This window comes from Mobula hypostoma, chromosome 6 (genome assembly GCF_963921235.1).
Source record: "Mobula hypostoma chromosome 6, sMobHyp1.1, whole genome shotgun sequence".
Taxonomy (NCBI): domain Eukaryota; kingdom Metazoa; phylum Chordata; class Chondrichthyes; order Myliobatiformes; family Myliobatidae; genus Mobula; species Mobula hypostoma.
Window position 1 is genome coordinate 191,212,278 of NC_086102.1, and position 17,027 is coordinate 191,229,304.

A 17,027-nucleotide genomic window follows, 5' to 3' on the forward strand; every position below is an offset into this window, starting at 1 on the left:
AAAGTGTTGGAGTCTATTATTAAGGACGAAGATTCAGGGTACTTGGAGATTATTGATGAATAAGTCAAAGTCAGCATGATTTCTGTAAAGAGAATTCTTGCCTGACAAATATGTTGAAGTTCTTCAAGGCAGTACAAGCAGGGTGGACAAAGGAGAGGCAGTAGACGTCAATTACTTGGATTTTCAGAAGGCATTTGATAAGGTGCCACACAAGAGGCTGCTTAACAAGATAAAATCTATGGCATTACAGGAAAGATACTGGCATGGATAGAGGTATGGCTGACAGGCAGGAAACAATGGGTGGGAATAAAAGGGGTCTTTTCTGCTTGGCTGCTGGTAACTGGTGATGTTCCTCAGGGGTCAGTATTGGGACCGCTACTTTTCACATTGTTTGTCAGTGATCTAGACAATAGAATTGGTGGCTTTGTGGCAAAGTTTGTGGAGTATACAAAGATAGGTGGAGGAGTGGGTAGTGCCAAGGAAGCATTGCAATTACAGCAGAACAAACTGGAAGAATGGGCAAAAAAAGTAGCGGATGGAATTGTGATGGGAAATACATGATAATGCATTTTTGTAAAAGAAACAACAGTGCAGGCTATTATCAAAACAGGGAGAAAATTCAAACATCAGAGGTGCAAAGGGACTTAGGAGTCCTTGTGCAAGACTCCCAGAAGGTTAATTTACAGGTTGAGTCTGTGGTAAAGAAGGCAAATGCAATGTTGGCATTTATTTCAAGGGGAATAGAATATAAAAACAAGGAGATAATGCTGACAGTTTATAAGGCACTAGGAGTATGGTCAACAGTTTTGGGCCCCATATCTCAGAAAGGATATGTTGTGCTTGAAGAGAGTCCAGAGAAGGTTTACATGGATGACTCTGGGTATGAAGAGCTTAACATGTGAGGAGTATTTAGCAGCTTTGGGCCTGTATAACTGGAATTTAAAAAAAATTTAGGGGTTCTCATAGAAACCCACCGAATATTGAAAGGACTAGATAAGGTGGATGCGGAGAGGATGTTCCCTGTGGTAGGCGTATCCAGAACCAGAGGGCACAGCCTCAAAAACCTTTTAGAACAGTGGGAAGGTGGAATGTTTTTTATCCAGAGAATAGTAAATCTGTGGAACGCTCTGCCACAAACTGCAGTGGAGGCCAAGTTTGTGGGTATATTTAAAGCAGAAGTTGATTGTTTCCTGATCTGTCAGGGCGTCAAAGGATATGGCAAGAAGACAGGTGTATGGGGTTGAGTTGGATCCGGGATCAACCATGATGGAATGGCGGAGCAGGCTCGACAGGCTGAATGGCCTAATTCTGCTCCTATGCCGTATGGTCAAAGTGCATCTAGCTGCAGCTCCTTGAAAACCATGTTAAGGCACTGGAGCAGCTGGATGACCTTTGGCTTGTACAGGAGAGTGAGGAGATCATTGATCAGAGTTAGAAACCTACAGCACAATACAGGCCCTTCAGCCCACAAAGTTGTGCTGAACATGTCCCTACCTTAGAAATTACTAGGCTTACCTATAGCCTTCTATTTCTCTCAACTCCATGTACCTATCCAAAAGTCTCTTAAAAGACACTATCATATCCGCCTGTACCGCCGGCAGCCCACTCGACGCACTCACCACTCTCTGCGCAAAAAAACTTACCCCTGACATTTCCTCTGTACATACTCCCCAGCACCTTAAACCTGTGTCCTCTTGTGGCAGCCATTTCAGCCCTGGGAAAAAGCCTCTGACTATCCACATGATCAATGCCTCTCATCATCCTATACACCTCTATCAGGTCACCTCTCATCCTCCGTCGCTCCAAGGAGAAAAGCCCAAGTTCACTCAACCTGTTTTCATAAGGAATGCTCCCTAATCCAGGCAACATCCTTGTAAATCTCCTCTGCACCCTTTCTATGGTTTCCACATCCTTCCTATAGTGAGGCGACCAAAACTGAGCACAGAACTCCAAGTGGGGTCTGACCAGGGTCCTATATAGCTGCAACATTACCTCTCAGCTCCTAAATTCAATTCCATGATTGATGAAATCCAATACACCATATGCCTTAATAACCACAGAGTCAACCTGTGCAGCTTTGAGTGTCCTATGGACTCAGACTCTAAGATCCCGCTGATCCTCCACAGTTCCAAGAGTCTTACCATTAATACTATATTCTGCCATCATATTTGACCCACCAAACTGAACCAGTTCACACTTACCTGGGTTGAACTCCATCTGCCACTTCTCAGCCCAGTTTTGCATCCTATCAATATCCTGCTGTAACCTCTGACACCCCTCCACACTATCCACAACACCCCCAACCTTTGTGTCATCAACAAACTTACTAACCCATCCCTCCACTTCCTCATCCAGGTCATTTATAAAAATCACAAAGAGTAAGGGTCCCAGAACAGATCCCTAAGGCACACCACTGGTTACCAACCTCCATGCAGAATATGACCCATCTACAACCACTTTTTGCCTTCTGCGGGCAAGCCAGTTCTGGATCCACAAAGCGATGTCCCCTTGGATCCCATGCCTCCTTACTTTCTCAATAAGCCTTGCATGGGATACCTTATCAAATGCCTTGCTGAAATCCATATACACTACATCTACTGCTCCTCCTTCATCGATGTGCTGAGTCACATCCTCAAAAAAGTTCAATCAGGCTCGTAAGGCAGGACCTGCGCTTGACAAAGCCATGCTGACTATTCCTAATCATATTATACCTCTCAAAATGTTCATAAATCCTGCCTCTCAGGATCTTGTTTCCTTTTTTAAGGAATATAAAAGTGGATAAGTCTCCGGGTCCTGACAGGATATTTCCTAGGACCTTGAGGGAAGTTAGTGTGGAAATAGCAGGGGCTCTGACAGAAATATTTCAAATGTCATTAGAAACGGGGATGGTGCTGGAGGATTGGCGTATTGCTCAGTTGTTCCATTGTTTAAAAAGGGTTCTAAGAGAAAACCTAGCATTTATGGGCCTGTGATTTTGATGTCAGTGGTGGGTAAATTGATGGAAAGTATTGTTAGGGATGGCATATATAATTATCTGTATAGACAGGGTCTGATTAGGAACAGTCAACATGGATTTGTGCGTGGAAGGTCATGTTTGACAAATCTTATTGAATTTTTTGAAGAGGTTACTAGGAAAGTTGACAGGGGTAAAGTGGTGGATGTTGTCTATATGGACTTCAGTAAGGCCTTTGACAAGGTTCCACACGGAAGGTTAATTAGGAAGGTTCAATTATTAGGTATTAGTATTGATGTAGTGAAATGGATTCAGCAGTGGCTGGATGGGAGACGCCAGAGAGTAGTGGTGGACAACTGTGTGTCAGATTGGAGGACACTCACAACATGCTGGAGGAACTCAGCAGGTCGGACAGCATCCATGGAAATGATGAGACGATGTTTCGGGCCGGAACCCTTTGTCAGGACAGTGTCTAGTGGTGTGCCTCAGGGATCTGTACTGGGTCCAATGTTGTTTGTCATATATATTAATGATCTGGATGATGGGGTGGTATATTGGATCAGTAAGTATGCAGATGATACTAAGATAGGTGGAGTTGTGGATAATGAATTAGGTTTTCAAAGCTTGCAGAGAGATTTAGACCACTTAGAAGAGTGGGCTGAAAGATGGCAGATGGAGTTTAATGCTGATAAATGTGAGGTGCTATATTTTGGTAGGACTAATCAAAATAGGACATACATGGTAAATGGTAGGACATTGAAGAATGCAGTAGAACAGAGGGATCTCGGAATAATGGTGCATGGTTCCCTGAAGGTGGAATCTCATGTGGATAGGGTGGTGAAGAAAGCTTTTGGTATGCTGGCCTTTATTAATCAGAGCATTGAGTATAGGAGTTGGGATGTAATGTTGAAATTGTATAAGGCATTGGTAAGGCCAAATCTGGAGTATTATGTACAGTTCTGGTCACCGAATTCTAGGAAAGATGTCAATAAAATTGAGAAAGTACAGAGGAGATTTACTAGAATGTTGCCTGGGTTTCATCTCCTGAGTTACAGAGAAAGGTTGAATAAGTTAGGTCTTTATTCTTTGGAACATAGAAGGTTGAGAGGGGACTTGATAGAGGTATTTAAATTTATGAGGGGGATAGATAGAGTTGATTTGGATAGGCTTTTTCCATTGAGAGTGGGGGAGATTCAAACAAGAGAACATGAGTTGAGAGTTCAAGGGCAAAAGTTTAGGGGTAACATGAGGAGGAACTTCTTTACTCAGAGAGTGGTAGCTGTGTGGAACGAGCTTCCAGCAGAAGTGGTTGAGGCAGGTTCGATGTTGTCATTTAAAGTTAAATTGGATAGATATATGGACAGGAAAGGAATGGAGGGTTATGGGCTGAGTGCAGGTCGGTGGGACTAGGTGAGAGTAAGAGTTCGGCGCGGACTAGAAGGGCCGAGGTGGCCTGTTTCCGTGCTGTAATTGTCATACGGTTATATAACTTACCAACCACTGAGGTAAGACTCTCTGGTCTATAATTTCCTGGGCTATCTCTACTCCCTTTCTTGAATAAAGGAACAACATCTGCAACCCTCCAATCATCCAGAACCTCTCTCATCCCCATTGATGATGCAAAGATCATCGCCAGAGGCTCAGCAATCTCCTCCCTCTCCTCCCACAGTAGCCTGGGGTACATCTCATCCGGTCCCGGTGACTTATCCAAATTGATGCTTTCCAAAAGCTCCAGCACATCCTCTTTCTTAATATCTACGTGCTCAAGCTTTTCAATCCTCTGTAAGTCATCCCTACATCACCAAGATCCTTTTCCACAGTGAATACTGAAGTAAAGCATTCATTAAGTACCTCTGCTAGTTATATATAGCCATCCAAACAGTAGTTGGGATGTGGACTACAGATTGCAACAGGAAATATAAAAGGCATGTCAAAAGGACAATATTATGATAGTCATGGGAGACTTTAAAATGCAGATGAATTGGGAAAATGAGGTTGGTAATGGATCTCAAAAGAGTGAATTTGTTGAATGCCAATGAGATGGCATTTTAGAGCAATTTTTCGTTGACCCTACTAGGGGATCAGCTATACTGGATTGGGTGATCTGAGGCAATTAGGGAGCTTCAGGTAAAGGAACCCTTAGGAGACAATGATCACAATATGATTGAATTCAATTTGAAATTTGATAGAGAGTAAGTAAAGTCTGATGTAACAGTGTTTCAGTGGAATAAAGGAAATGAGAGACAAGTTGGCCAAAGTAAATGAAAATGGATGCTGGCAGGGATGATAGCAGAGCAGTAATGTTTCTGGGAAAAATAAGGAAGGTACAGGACAGATGTATTCCAAAAATGAAGAACTACTCAAATGGTAAAATAGTAGAACCATGCTGACAAGAGAAGTCAAAGCTAATATAAAGCAAAAGGGAGGGCAGAGCATACAGCAAAGCAAAAATTAGTGCGAAACTTTTAAAAACCGACAGAGATCAACTGAAAGTATCGGTGGGAGAGAAAAGATGAATCATGAAAGCAAGCTAACAAGTAATATCAAGGTGGAAAGAAAAAGTTTTCTCATGTACATAAATAAATAAAAGAGAGTGGATATATGACCACTAGAAAATGATACTGGAGATATAATAATGGGGCTGAGGAGATGGCAGGTGAACTAAAATGATTGTTTTGCATCAGACTTCACTGTGAGAGACACTAGCAGTGTGCCAGGTGTTGAAGGTTTGAGGGAAGAGGAGTGAGTGTAGTTTCTATTACAAGGGAGAATGTGCTTAAAGAGCTGAAAGACCTAAAAGATACACAAATCACCCAAACCAGATGAACTGTACCCTCGGGTTCTGAAAGACGTCGCGGTAGAGATTGTGGAGGCATTTGTAATGATCTTTCAAGAATCATTGGACTCTGGCATGGTGCCAGATGTTTAGACAATTACAAAGGTCACTCCGTTCTTTAAAAAAGGAGGAAGGCAGCAGAAAGGAAAGTATAGACCAGTTAGTCTGACCTCAGTGGTTGGGAAGATGTTGGATTCAACTGTTAAGGTTGAGGTTATGGAGTACTTGGTGACACAGGAACAAGATAGGACAGCTTGGTTTTCTGAAGGGAAAATTTTGCCTCGTGAACCTATTGGATTCTTTGAGGAGATTACAGGTAGGATAGATAAAGGAGATGCAGTGGATGTTGTATATTTGGATTTTCAGAAGGCCTTTGACAAGGTATGAAGCTACTTACCTATTTAAGAACCCATGGTATTACAGGAAAGTTACTAACGTGGTTAGAACATTGGCTGATTGGTAGGAGGCAGCTAGTGGGAATAAAAGAATCCTCTTCTGGTTGGCTGCCAGTGATGAGTGGTGTTCCACAGGGGTCAGTGTTAGAACCGCTTCTTTTCATGCTCTATATGAATGATTTAGATGATGGAATAGATGGCTTTGGTCCCAAGTTTGCAGATGATACAAAGATTGGTGGAAGAACAAGTAGTGTTGAGGAAACAGGAAGGCTGCAGAAGGACTGAGACAGATTCGGAGAATGGGCAAGAAAGTGCAAGTAAAATATAACATTGGAAAATGCATGGTCATGTATTGCAGATTGAGTCAGTTGTGAGGAGGGCAAATGCAATGTTAGCATTCATTTCAAGAGGTCTAGAATACAACAGCAGGATTGTGATGCTAAGGCTTCATAAGGCATTGGTGAGTTTTGAACTCCTTATCTAAGAAAAGATGTGCTGGCATTGGTGAGGGTCCAGAGGAGGTTCACAGGGATGATTCCAGGAATGAAAGGGTTATCATACGAGGAACGTTTGATGGCTCTGGGCCTGTACTCTCTGGAATTTAGAAGGATGAGGGGGGGATCTCATTGAAGCTTTTCAAATGTTGAAAAGCCTAGGCAGAATAGATGTGGAAAGGATGTTTCTCATGGTGGAGAGTCTAGAACAAGAGGATAGAGGGGCGCCCTTTCAAAACAGAGATGTAGAGAAATTTCTTTAGCCAGAGGGTGGTGAAATTGTGGAATGAGTTCCCATAGGCAGCTGTGGAGGTCAGTTCTTTGGCTGTATTGAAGGCAGAGGTTGATAGGTTCTTGATTGGCCACGGCATCACAGGTTACAGAAAGAAGGCTTTGGAATAGGTCAGAGGAGGGGACAAATGTATCAGCCATGATTGAACGGTGGAGCAGACTTCAATGGATCAAATGGCCTAATTCTGCTCCCTTGTCTTATGGTCTTATTGGAATTGAGGAACCAGGTCCTTGAAAGAGAAATTTACAGCATCTTTGAATTATCCTGTGGACAATCACCAAGTTTAACGTGATTTAGGGAAGTAGATGATTTCAACACTGCTACAAAGGAAATGTCAATTTTGTGAGCTCAGCATTATAGTCAGAAAACACAAATAATCACAAGGAGACTAGGAGAGAGGAGGTTAGTTCACAGCAGGGGGATGGGAACAAGTGCAGAGAGACAGAGGGGTGTAAAATGACGGTAGAAGCAAAAAGTAGTAAAGTGAAAAGTAAAAGTGGCAGGCCGGAAAATCCAGGGCAAAAATCAAAAAGGGCCACTTTTCAACATAATTGTATAAGGGCTAAGAGTGTTGTAGAAGCGAGCCTGAAGGTTTTGTGTGTCAATGCAAGGAGCATTCGTAATAAGGTGGATGAATTAAAAGTGCAGATTGTTATTAATGAATATGATATAGTTGGGATCACAGAGACATGGCTCCAGGGTGACCAAGGATGGAAGCTCAACATTCAGGGATATTTAATATTCAGGAGGGATAGACATGAAAGAAAAGGAGGTGGGGTAGCATTGCTGGTTAGAGAGGAGATTAACGCAATAGAAAGGAAGGACATTAGCCAGGAGGATGTGGAATCGATATGGGTAGAGCTGCATAACACGAAGGGGCAGAAAACGCTGGTGGGAGTTGTGTACAGGCCACCTAACAATAGTAGTGAGGTTGGGGATGGTATTAAACAGGAAATTAGAAATGTGTGCAATAAAGGAACAGCAGTTATAATGGGTGACTTCAATCTACATATAGATTGGGTGAACCAAATTGGTAAGGGTGCTGAGGAAGAGGATTTCTTGGAATGTATGTGGGATGGTTTTTTGAACCAACATGTCGAGGAACCAACTAGAGAGCAGACTATTCTAGATTGGGTATTGAGAAATGAGGAAGGGTTAATTAGCAATCTTGTCGTGAGAGGCCCCTTGGGTAAGAGTGACCATAATATGGTGGAATTCTTCATTAAGATGGAGAGTGACATAGTTAATTCAGAAACAAAGGTTCTGAACTTAAAGAAGGGTGACTTTGAAGGTATGAGACGTGAATTAGCTAAGATAGACTGGCAAATGACACTTAAAGGGTTGACGGTGGATTTGCAATGGCAAGCATTTAAAGATTGCATCCCAGTTTGGCAAAAGAATAAATCAGGGAAGGTAGTGCACCCGTGGCTGACAAGGGAAATTAGGGATAGTATCAATTCTAAAGAAGAAACATACAAATTAGCCAGAAAAAGCAGCTCACCTGAGGACTGGGAGAAATTCAGAGTCCAGCAGAGGAGGACAAAGGGCTTAATTAGGAAAGGGAAAAAGATTATGAGAGAAAGCTGGCAGGGAAGATAAAAACTGACTATAAAAGCTTTTATAGATATGTGAAAAGAAAAAAGATTGGTTAAGACAAATGTAGATCCCTTACAGACAGAAACAGGTGAATTGATTATGGGGAACAAGGACATGGCAGACCAATTGAATAACTACTTTGGTTCTGTCTTCACTAAGGAGGACATAAATAATCTTCCAGAAATAGTAGGGGACAGAGGGTCCAGTGAGATGGAGGGACTGAGGGAAATACATGTCAATAGGGAAGTGGTGTTAGGTAAATTGAAGGGATTAAAGGCAGATAAATCCCCAGGGCCAGATGGTCTGCATCCCAGAGTGCTTAAGGAAGTAGCCCAAGAAATAGTGGATAATTTTTCAAAACTCTTTAGATTCTGGACTAGTTCCTGAGGATTGGAAGGTGGCTAATGTAACCCCGCTTTTTAAAAAAGGAGGGAGAGAGAAACCGGGGAATTATAGACCGGTTAGCCTAACATCGGTGGTGGGGAAAGTGCTAGAGTCAGTTATCAAAGATGTGATAACAGCACATTTGGAAAGCGGTGAAATCATTGGACAAAGTCAGCATGGATTTGTAAAAGGAAAATCATGTCTGACGAATCTCATAAAATTTTTTGAGGATGTAACTAGTAGAGTGGATAAGGGGAGAACCAGTGGATGTGTTATATTTGGATTTTCAAAAGGCTTTTGACAAGGTCCCACACAGGAGATTAGTGTGCAAACTTAAAGCACACGGTATTGGGGGTACGGTATTGGTGTGCATAGAGAACTGGTTGGCAGACAGGAAGCAAAGAGTGGGAGTAAACGGGATCTTTTCAGAATGGCAGGCAGTGACTAGTGGGGTACCGCAAGGCTCAGTGCTGGGACCCCAGTTGTTTACAATATATATTAATGACTTAGATGAGGGAATTAAATGCAGCATCTCCAAGTTTGTGGATGACACGAAGCTGGGGGCATCTTATTGATACGTATAAAATTCTAAAGGGATTGGACAGGCTAGATGCAGGAAGATTGTTCCCGATGTTGGGGAAGTCCAGAACAAGGGGTCACAGTTTAAGGATAAAGGGGAAGCCTTTTAGGACCGAGATTAGGAAAAACTTCTTCACACAGAGAGTGGTGAATCTGTGGAATTCTCTGCCACAGGAAACAGTTGAGGCCATTTCATTGGCTATATTTAAGAGGGAGTTAGATATTGCCCTTGTGGCTAAAGGGATCAGGGGGTATGGAGGGAAGGCAGGTACAGGGTTCTGAGTTGGATGATCAGCCATGATCATACAGAATGGCAGTGCAGGCTCGAAGGGCCGAATGGCCTACTCCTGCACCTAGTTTCTATGTTTCTATGTTAAAAGGATTGCTTCTTAAAATTTTTTTTTCCGTGCCCATGGTCTGCTCTTTATCAAATTATGGTATTGCTTTGCACTGCTGTAACTATAGGTTATAATTATGTGGTTTTGTCAGTTTTAGTCTTGGTTTGTCCTGTGTTTCTGTAAGATATCTCTTTGGAGGAACATTGTATCATTTTTTAATGCATACATTTCTAAATGACAATAAATGAGGACTGAGTGTCCTCATAATCTAATATTTTCATTCATTCCCATCAGTTTCAGTTAACTAATCAAGTTTTTCCAGGGCATAGAATAGTCACAGGAGCTGCACAATAAAAAAACTGCCAATCTTGATATGCACAAGAAGGCAATTCATGATATTACTTCTCAATCCAACATAGACAGCTTTCAGTTTGCGTGACTAATTTTTATTATTTCAAACCAACATCAGCCAATGTATGAAGAATATTCAATGTCTGTAAGTCAATTCATAAACAAGCAAAATATTACAGAAACTCAAAGATCAGTTATTACTTTGTTAGTTTTAATTCTATTTAATTATCAGCATTTAAGAAAGTTTTTAATGTCCATTTAAATTCCATTTAAGAAAGTCTTTAATGTTTAAGTGTTTAAAATGCAGTTTTATTTGCTCACCATAAGATTGCTTTTAGGAGAAAGGCTCTTCAGCAGCTACTTCGTCCCTCCTTGCAGAATCGGGCAGAGGATTAACTCATGGATGTTGTTATCAGTCTTCTGCGTATTCCGTTCTGTTACCAGAAACACCAGGAAGTCACATCAAATCTATTGAACAATTTGTTTTTGAAATGGATTTATAAAATGTTCCACGAATTTATTTCATTTCATATAGAACTGATTCAGTTATGGATCTGTGGAATGTCTGTGCCTTCTTTGCTGTCAGAAATCGGAAAGGAAGTGCAATCAAACTCTATATCATCTGAGTGTTGATATGGTTCTCATTATCCTTGTTCTAGCCATTGTTTTCTTTTTGTGAACTGTTAAACAAGTTTGGTATATAACCAATCAGATAGCCAGACAAGTTAAATAAAATCTCTATATGTCACACCTCTCGTACTCTGGCAAAACCTCCTGAGCAAGTCCATCATTTCCAGTAACAGGGTCAGTGACTCATTAACAGCTGATACAATGGTAAAGTGCAAAGAGCACTTTTCCCAGCTGTACATTTTTACTAAGCTTCAATACATAGTTCTGGTATGTTAGTAGATTACTAAGGTAGGAATTTGGTAGCTTGTACTAACACATTATTGACATACCAAGTGGTTGGGTGGGGAATTGATAACTTTCTATTCATAAAAAGTCTCAAAGGTGAAGCTAATCGTGGGTTCAGAAGATATTTAAGATGTATTCCTCATGAGGCAATTTAGAATGAACAGATAAAAATATTGTCAAGAGAAATCTCACACCTTTATTTTTGAAGTAAAATTTTTGATAATTGTTTTAAGTAATATTGTTACAATCTTTGCATATCTACTGGGGTCGAAAATCTACAATACTGGAAATCCAAGCAATTCACAAAATTCTGGAGGAACTCAGCAGGCCAGGCCAGAATAAATACAAAGTTATTGCTGAAGCTGGGAGGAGGTTCTTTCTTCCATGGACTTCTCTCCTCTTCTATCAGATTGCCCCTTCTCCATTCCTATATTTCTTTCACCAGTCAACTTGCCAGGTCTTTACTTCACCCTCCCCCTCCCAGTTTCACCTATCACCTTATGCTTCTTCCTCCCCTCCCCCTACCTTCTAACTCTGAATTCTCATCTATTTTTCTCCAGACCTGATAAAGGGCCTCAGCCCAACACGTCGACTGTACTCTTTTCCATAGATGCTGCCTGACCTGGTCAGTTTCTCCAGCATTTTGTGTGTGTTGGTTGATAGATTTTAAATTGCTCAGGAAATGAAGGGATACGGGAGGAAGGCAGGAGATTGGGGCTGAGTGGAAAAGTGGATCAGCTATAATGAAATGGTGGAGCAGACTTGACGGGCCAAATGGCCTAATTCTGCTCCTATAACTTATGGTATTTTGGTCTGTGGAAGAAAGGAAAGGGGGAGGAGCACCAGAAAGGGGTGATGGGCAGATAACAAGATAAGGTGAGAGAGGGAAACCGGAATGGGGAATGGAGGTGGGGTGGTGACATTTACCTGAAGCTCGAGAAATCGATGTTCATTACATCAGATTGGAGGCTACTCAGATGGAATATGAGGTGTACTCCACCAGCCTGAGTTTGCTCTCATTGTGGCAGTGGAGGAGGCCATGGACTGACATGTCGGAATCAGAATGGGAAGTAGACTGAAATGGGTGGCTACTGGGATATCCCTCTAGACTTGGCTGAAAATGGTTGGGAGCCCCTCACTTAAAGTGTGGCTCACTAAGACAAACAGTAGATTTGGAACTACCAACAAAACATATTTAAGAAAGACTGTCAAGTCCTACCTTTCAGTGATGACCATCAATAATGTATAAAAATCACTCCACAACGAATGTCAGTTCACTCAGTGCACACCCATATACACACTACCTATGTTTTCCCCTGAGGTCTCACCAGCAAATTCTTGCCAGGGAAACCTAGCTGAACTCCTCTCAATGGCTTCGTTGTGTAAATAGCTGACTTCTTGTAGGCACTGTCCTTCACTAACCCACCCTGGTCCCTCGGACTCAAACTTGCACCATGTGAACAAACCAACAATGTGCTGAAACCGATGATGCTTTTTGTCATCGTCATCACCACGCTGCACCAAGAAATATGACAACGCTGAGGCCGTGGGTTCATTTCCCGTACGGGCCAAATTATTATTGCTGTCATGGACTTTGTAGAAGCACTTGCAGATGAGTATGTCCGCACAAAATCTTTCAGAGTTTTCCCCATTTTGAAGCCCTGGATGAACCATAAGATCCACAATCTGATGAGACTCGATCAGAGGCAGTCAAGTCTGGCATGATTTTTGGAAAGCCGTCTCACGGGTGAAGTTACAATTCCAGACTAAACTTGAATCAGCGAAGGATGCTGGACAGTTATGGCAGGGCTTGAATGGCATCAAATCTTATCAAGTAAAATCAAGCCACATAGGTGACAACAGGCGTCATTTCCAGATGAGCCCAATGCCCTTTATGCTCGCTTTGACTGTCAAAACATGGAAGAGTCATCACAAAATCCCACAGCACCCAGTGACCCCATAATTTCACTCAGTGAGGCCAACATGCGAGCAGCCTTCAAGGGGACAAACCCAGGAAAAGCATTCGACTCAGATGGGGATTCTGGCCAAGTACTAAAGACCTGTGCTGATCAGCTGGCTTCAGTTATACCAGTGCCCAACAAGGTGGCAACCTGCCTCAGAGGCCATTGTCCAGTAATATTGATATCCACAGTGATAAAGAAACATATCAACTTGATTGGAGTACTACCCAGATGCAACAGGAGCATTCCCACGCAGGTCCGACAAAGAGCTTTTAAAAACCCAGCCTCTATAAATGAGAGGCACCGCCTAGACAGCGGTCATCGTCGGAGTAGTCTTGAGTTAGAGTAGTAAGGCTTTGGCTCAGCAAGGCTTTGGTGAGAACAGGTAGAGGCAAGGAAAATTTATTCTTTATTTCTTATTTAACTCTAGAGAGAATAGGGATATGTCTATAGAGCCACTCTTCTGTTCTGGGTGTCTGATGTGGGATTTCCAGGAAACTTCCAGCCTCCCCGATGGCCACATCTGCACCAATTCTCTTGTCCATTTGTCCCTCCCAACCGATCTCCCTCCTGACGCTTATGCTTGCAAACGGAACAAGTGCTACACCTACCCCTACACCACCTCCCTCACTACAATCCAGGGCCCAAAACAGTCCTTCCAGGTGAGACAACACTTCACCTGTGAGTCTGTTGGGGTCATATACTGTGTCCAGTGCTCCCAGTGTGGTCTCCTGCATATCGGTGAGACCCAACGTAGATTAGGAGACTGCTTCGCCAAGCACCTACACTTCATCCACCAGAAAAAGTGGGATCTCCCAGTGGCGACTCATTTTAATTCAGCTTCCCATTCCCATTCCGATATGTCTATCCATGGCCTCCTCCACTGTCACGGCGAGGCCAGACTTAGTTTGGAGGAACATCACTTTATATTCAGTTTGGGTAGCCTCCAGCATGATGGCATGAACATTGATTTCTCAGCCTTCTGGTAATGCCCCCCACCCCCCCTTTCCATCACCATTTCTCATCCCCTTTTCACTCTCTTACCTTATCTCCTTGCCTGCCCATCACATCCCTCTGGTGCTCCTCTCTCCTTTTCTTTCTTCCATGGCTTTGGGTCTCTTTCACCAATCAACTTCCAAGCTCTTTACTTCATCCAATATTCTTATACCAACATCCAATGAGTACCTTTCACATTATCGATGAATATCTTTTACATGACCTCACCATTAATCATATTCATTCTCAGGAATGTTCAGGCCAACTGAGCTCGTCCCATTTGCCTGCATCCCTCTAATTTCCTCCTATCGACATAACTGACCAATTGTACTTCAAATGTTTTGATTGAACCTGCCTCAAACATATGTGTACCACCATATATAGTCATTTAACTATATACATGTATATAATGTATAGAAATGAGACAATGTTTCTCTGACCCAGGGTGTAAAGCACAGTAATATACATAACACATATAACATACGATATCTTAGGAAGGTAAGGATAACATCTACAGATGAATCACGCATAAATAACAAACTGAAGTGTATTATTATAAAATATTGTAAGGTATGGAACAGATTAACCAGTGACACGTCAGATATGATGCAGCAGAGAGTTCAGCAGCCTAATGGCCTGAGGGAAGAAACTGTTTCCCATCCTGACTGTTCTTGTTTTTATGCATCGTAGTCTCCTGCCTGATGGTAGTAAGTCAAAGAGGATACTGGATGGATGGATTTGTGGGATCCTGAATAATACCAAGGGCCCTGTGTATGCAGCACTCCTGATAGAGATCCCCAGAGGATGATAGGGAGACCCCTATGATCCTCTCAGCTATTCTCACAGTCCTTTGTAAGGATTTCTGGTCTGATGCTCATCTGCTCCCAGACCAGATGGAGATACAACGTGTCAGGGCGCTCTCAATGGAGCTCCCATAAAATGCAGTTAAGATGGGGGGAGCCTTGCTGGCCTCAGTTTTCTTAGGAAGTGGAGGTGCTGCTGTGCCTTCTTGTTTAGGGAAGTGATAATAAGGGACAAGGTGAGGTCACCTGTGATGTGACCTCCCAGGAACTTGGTGCACTTCACTCTCTCTACGGAGGAGCCGTGTATTCGCAATGGGGGATGGTTTGTCCGCACCTTCCTGAAATCCATAATGATTTCCTCTGTCCTCTCGACGTTCAGGCTTTGTTTGTTCTTCTCACACCAATCCACCAGCCGCTCTGCTTCCTCTCTATACTCGGTCTTGTCATTATACCTGATAAGGCCAACCACTGTTGTGTCATTCGCAAACCAGTTGACACAGTTTAGGTTATGAAGACATGCAGTCCTCTTTTATTGTCATTTAGTAATGCATGCATTAAGAAATTATACATTATTTCCTCCAGTGTGATATCACAAAACACAGGACAGACCAAGACTGAAAAAAACTAACAAAACCACATAATTATAATATATAGTTGCAACAGTACAACAAAACCATAACTTGATGAAGAAGTCCATGAGCACAGTAAAAAGTTCAAAGTCTCTCAAATGTCCTACATCTCACGCAGACGGGAGAAGGAAGAAAAACTCTCCCTGCCATGCCCGACCACAATCCGTCTCTGAGTTATCCGAAAACTTTGAGCCTCCGAATCAGCTCTCCGACACCGAGTACTGAGCGCCATCTCTGTCAGAACGATTCAACCTCAATCTCTGTCGCCAACAGCAGGCAAAGCCAAGGATTTTGAGGCCTACCCTCCGGAAGATTCCCAACCACGCAGTAACGACAGCAGCGAACTGGCGCTTCAGAAATTTCTCCAGATGTACCTCTGTGCTTTCATGTCCCTCTCCATCAAATCAGAATTGTCCACGGCCCCTATTTAACGGATACAATATCATTTTTTACCGGAGGGCTGTGCGCACGCGGCGTGCTGTTCTCTCTCCTCCCACCGTCTGAGCTGAATGTTGCAACACAGTCATGCGTCAGCGGTGTGAACAGCAATGGGCTGAGCACACAGTCCTGGTGAGCGCCAGTGCTCAGCGTAAAGGGACGAGAGACGTTGCTGCCCAGGCGGATCGACTGGGGCCTTAGTGTATCCAATTGCAGAGAGAGGTGTCGAGATTCAGCAAGGGTAGTTTCCCCACCAGTTTCTGGGGTATGATGGTGTTGGTGTGGCATCAAGTTTTAGACTTCTCCACCTGTGGAAAAGACTGGATATTCATCTTATCTTTCCCTTTCATCATTTTATCAGGTCACTCCACAGCCTACTGCACTCCTATCTTTTCCATCTTCCTCTTATAGTACAAACCCTCCAGCCCCAGCAACACCCTTGCAGATATTTTTTGTATCCTCTTCAGATTAATGACATCCTTCCTTTTGCAAAATGACCAGAACTTTATGCAGTACTCAAAACGTAGTCTTGCTAGTATATTGCACAGTTGTAACATGACATCCCAACTCCTGTATCAGTATGTTGACGGATGATGACAAGCATGCCAAGCCTGCTTTTTGCCATACTGACTACCATTGTGTGACTTTCTACAAAACTTCACAGCACTGCATAAGTGCTGCTCTGCTTTGTCATACCAAAATGCAACACCTCGCATTATCAGAATTCATCTCCATCTGCCATTCCTCAGCCCACTGATCTACTTGACACAATCCTATTGTAATCTTAGATAAACTTCACTGTCCACTCTACCACTATACCACAGTGTCATCTTAAAGTTCAATGTTGACAGTAAATTTATTATCAAAATACATAAGTATTACCATAGACAACCCTGAGATTCATTTTCTTGCGGGTATTCATAGTAGAACAGAGAGACAACAGAATTAATGAAAAACTACATGTAAACAAAGACTGACAAACAAACGTGCAAAAAGACAACCTGTGCAAATAAATAAGTGAATAATACTGAGAATGTGAGTTGTAGAATTCAGGAAAGAGAGTCCAT

The 17,027-nt window shown here is 42.6% G+C and overlaps 1 protein-coding gene across 2 annotated transcripts in view; it reads right to left on the reverse strand.

Moving 5' to 3' along the window:
• The window catches only part of nckap5l (NCK-associated protein 5-like), an 890,431-nt gene extending 879,551 nt beyond the window's left edge, over positions 1–10,880 (reverse strand). For both annotated transcript variants that reach the window (XM_063052487.1, XM_063052484.1), the window contains exon 1: positions 10,540–10,880. In XM_063052487.1, coding sequence (XP_062908557.1) covers positions 10,540–10,542 — 3 coding nt within the window. In that variant the 5' untranslated portion in view covers positions 10,543–10,880. The remainder of the gene's footprint in view (positions 1–10,539) is intronic.
• Positions 10,881–17,027: the final 6,147 nt, after the last annotated feature.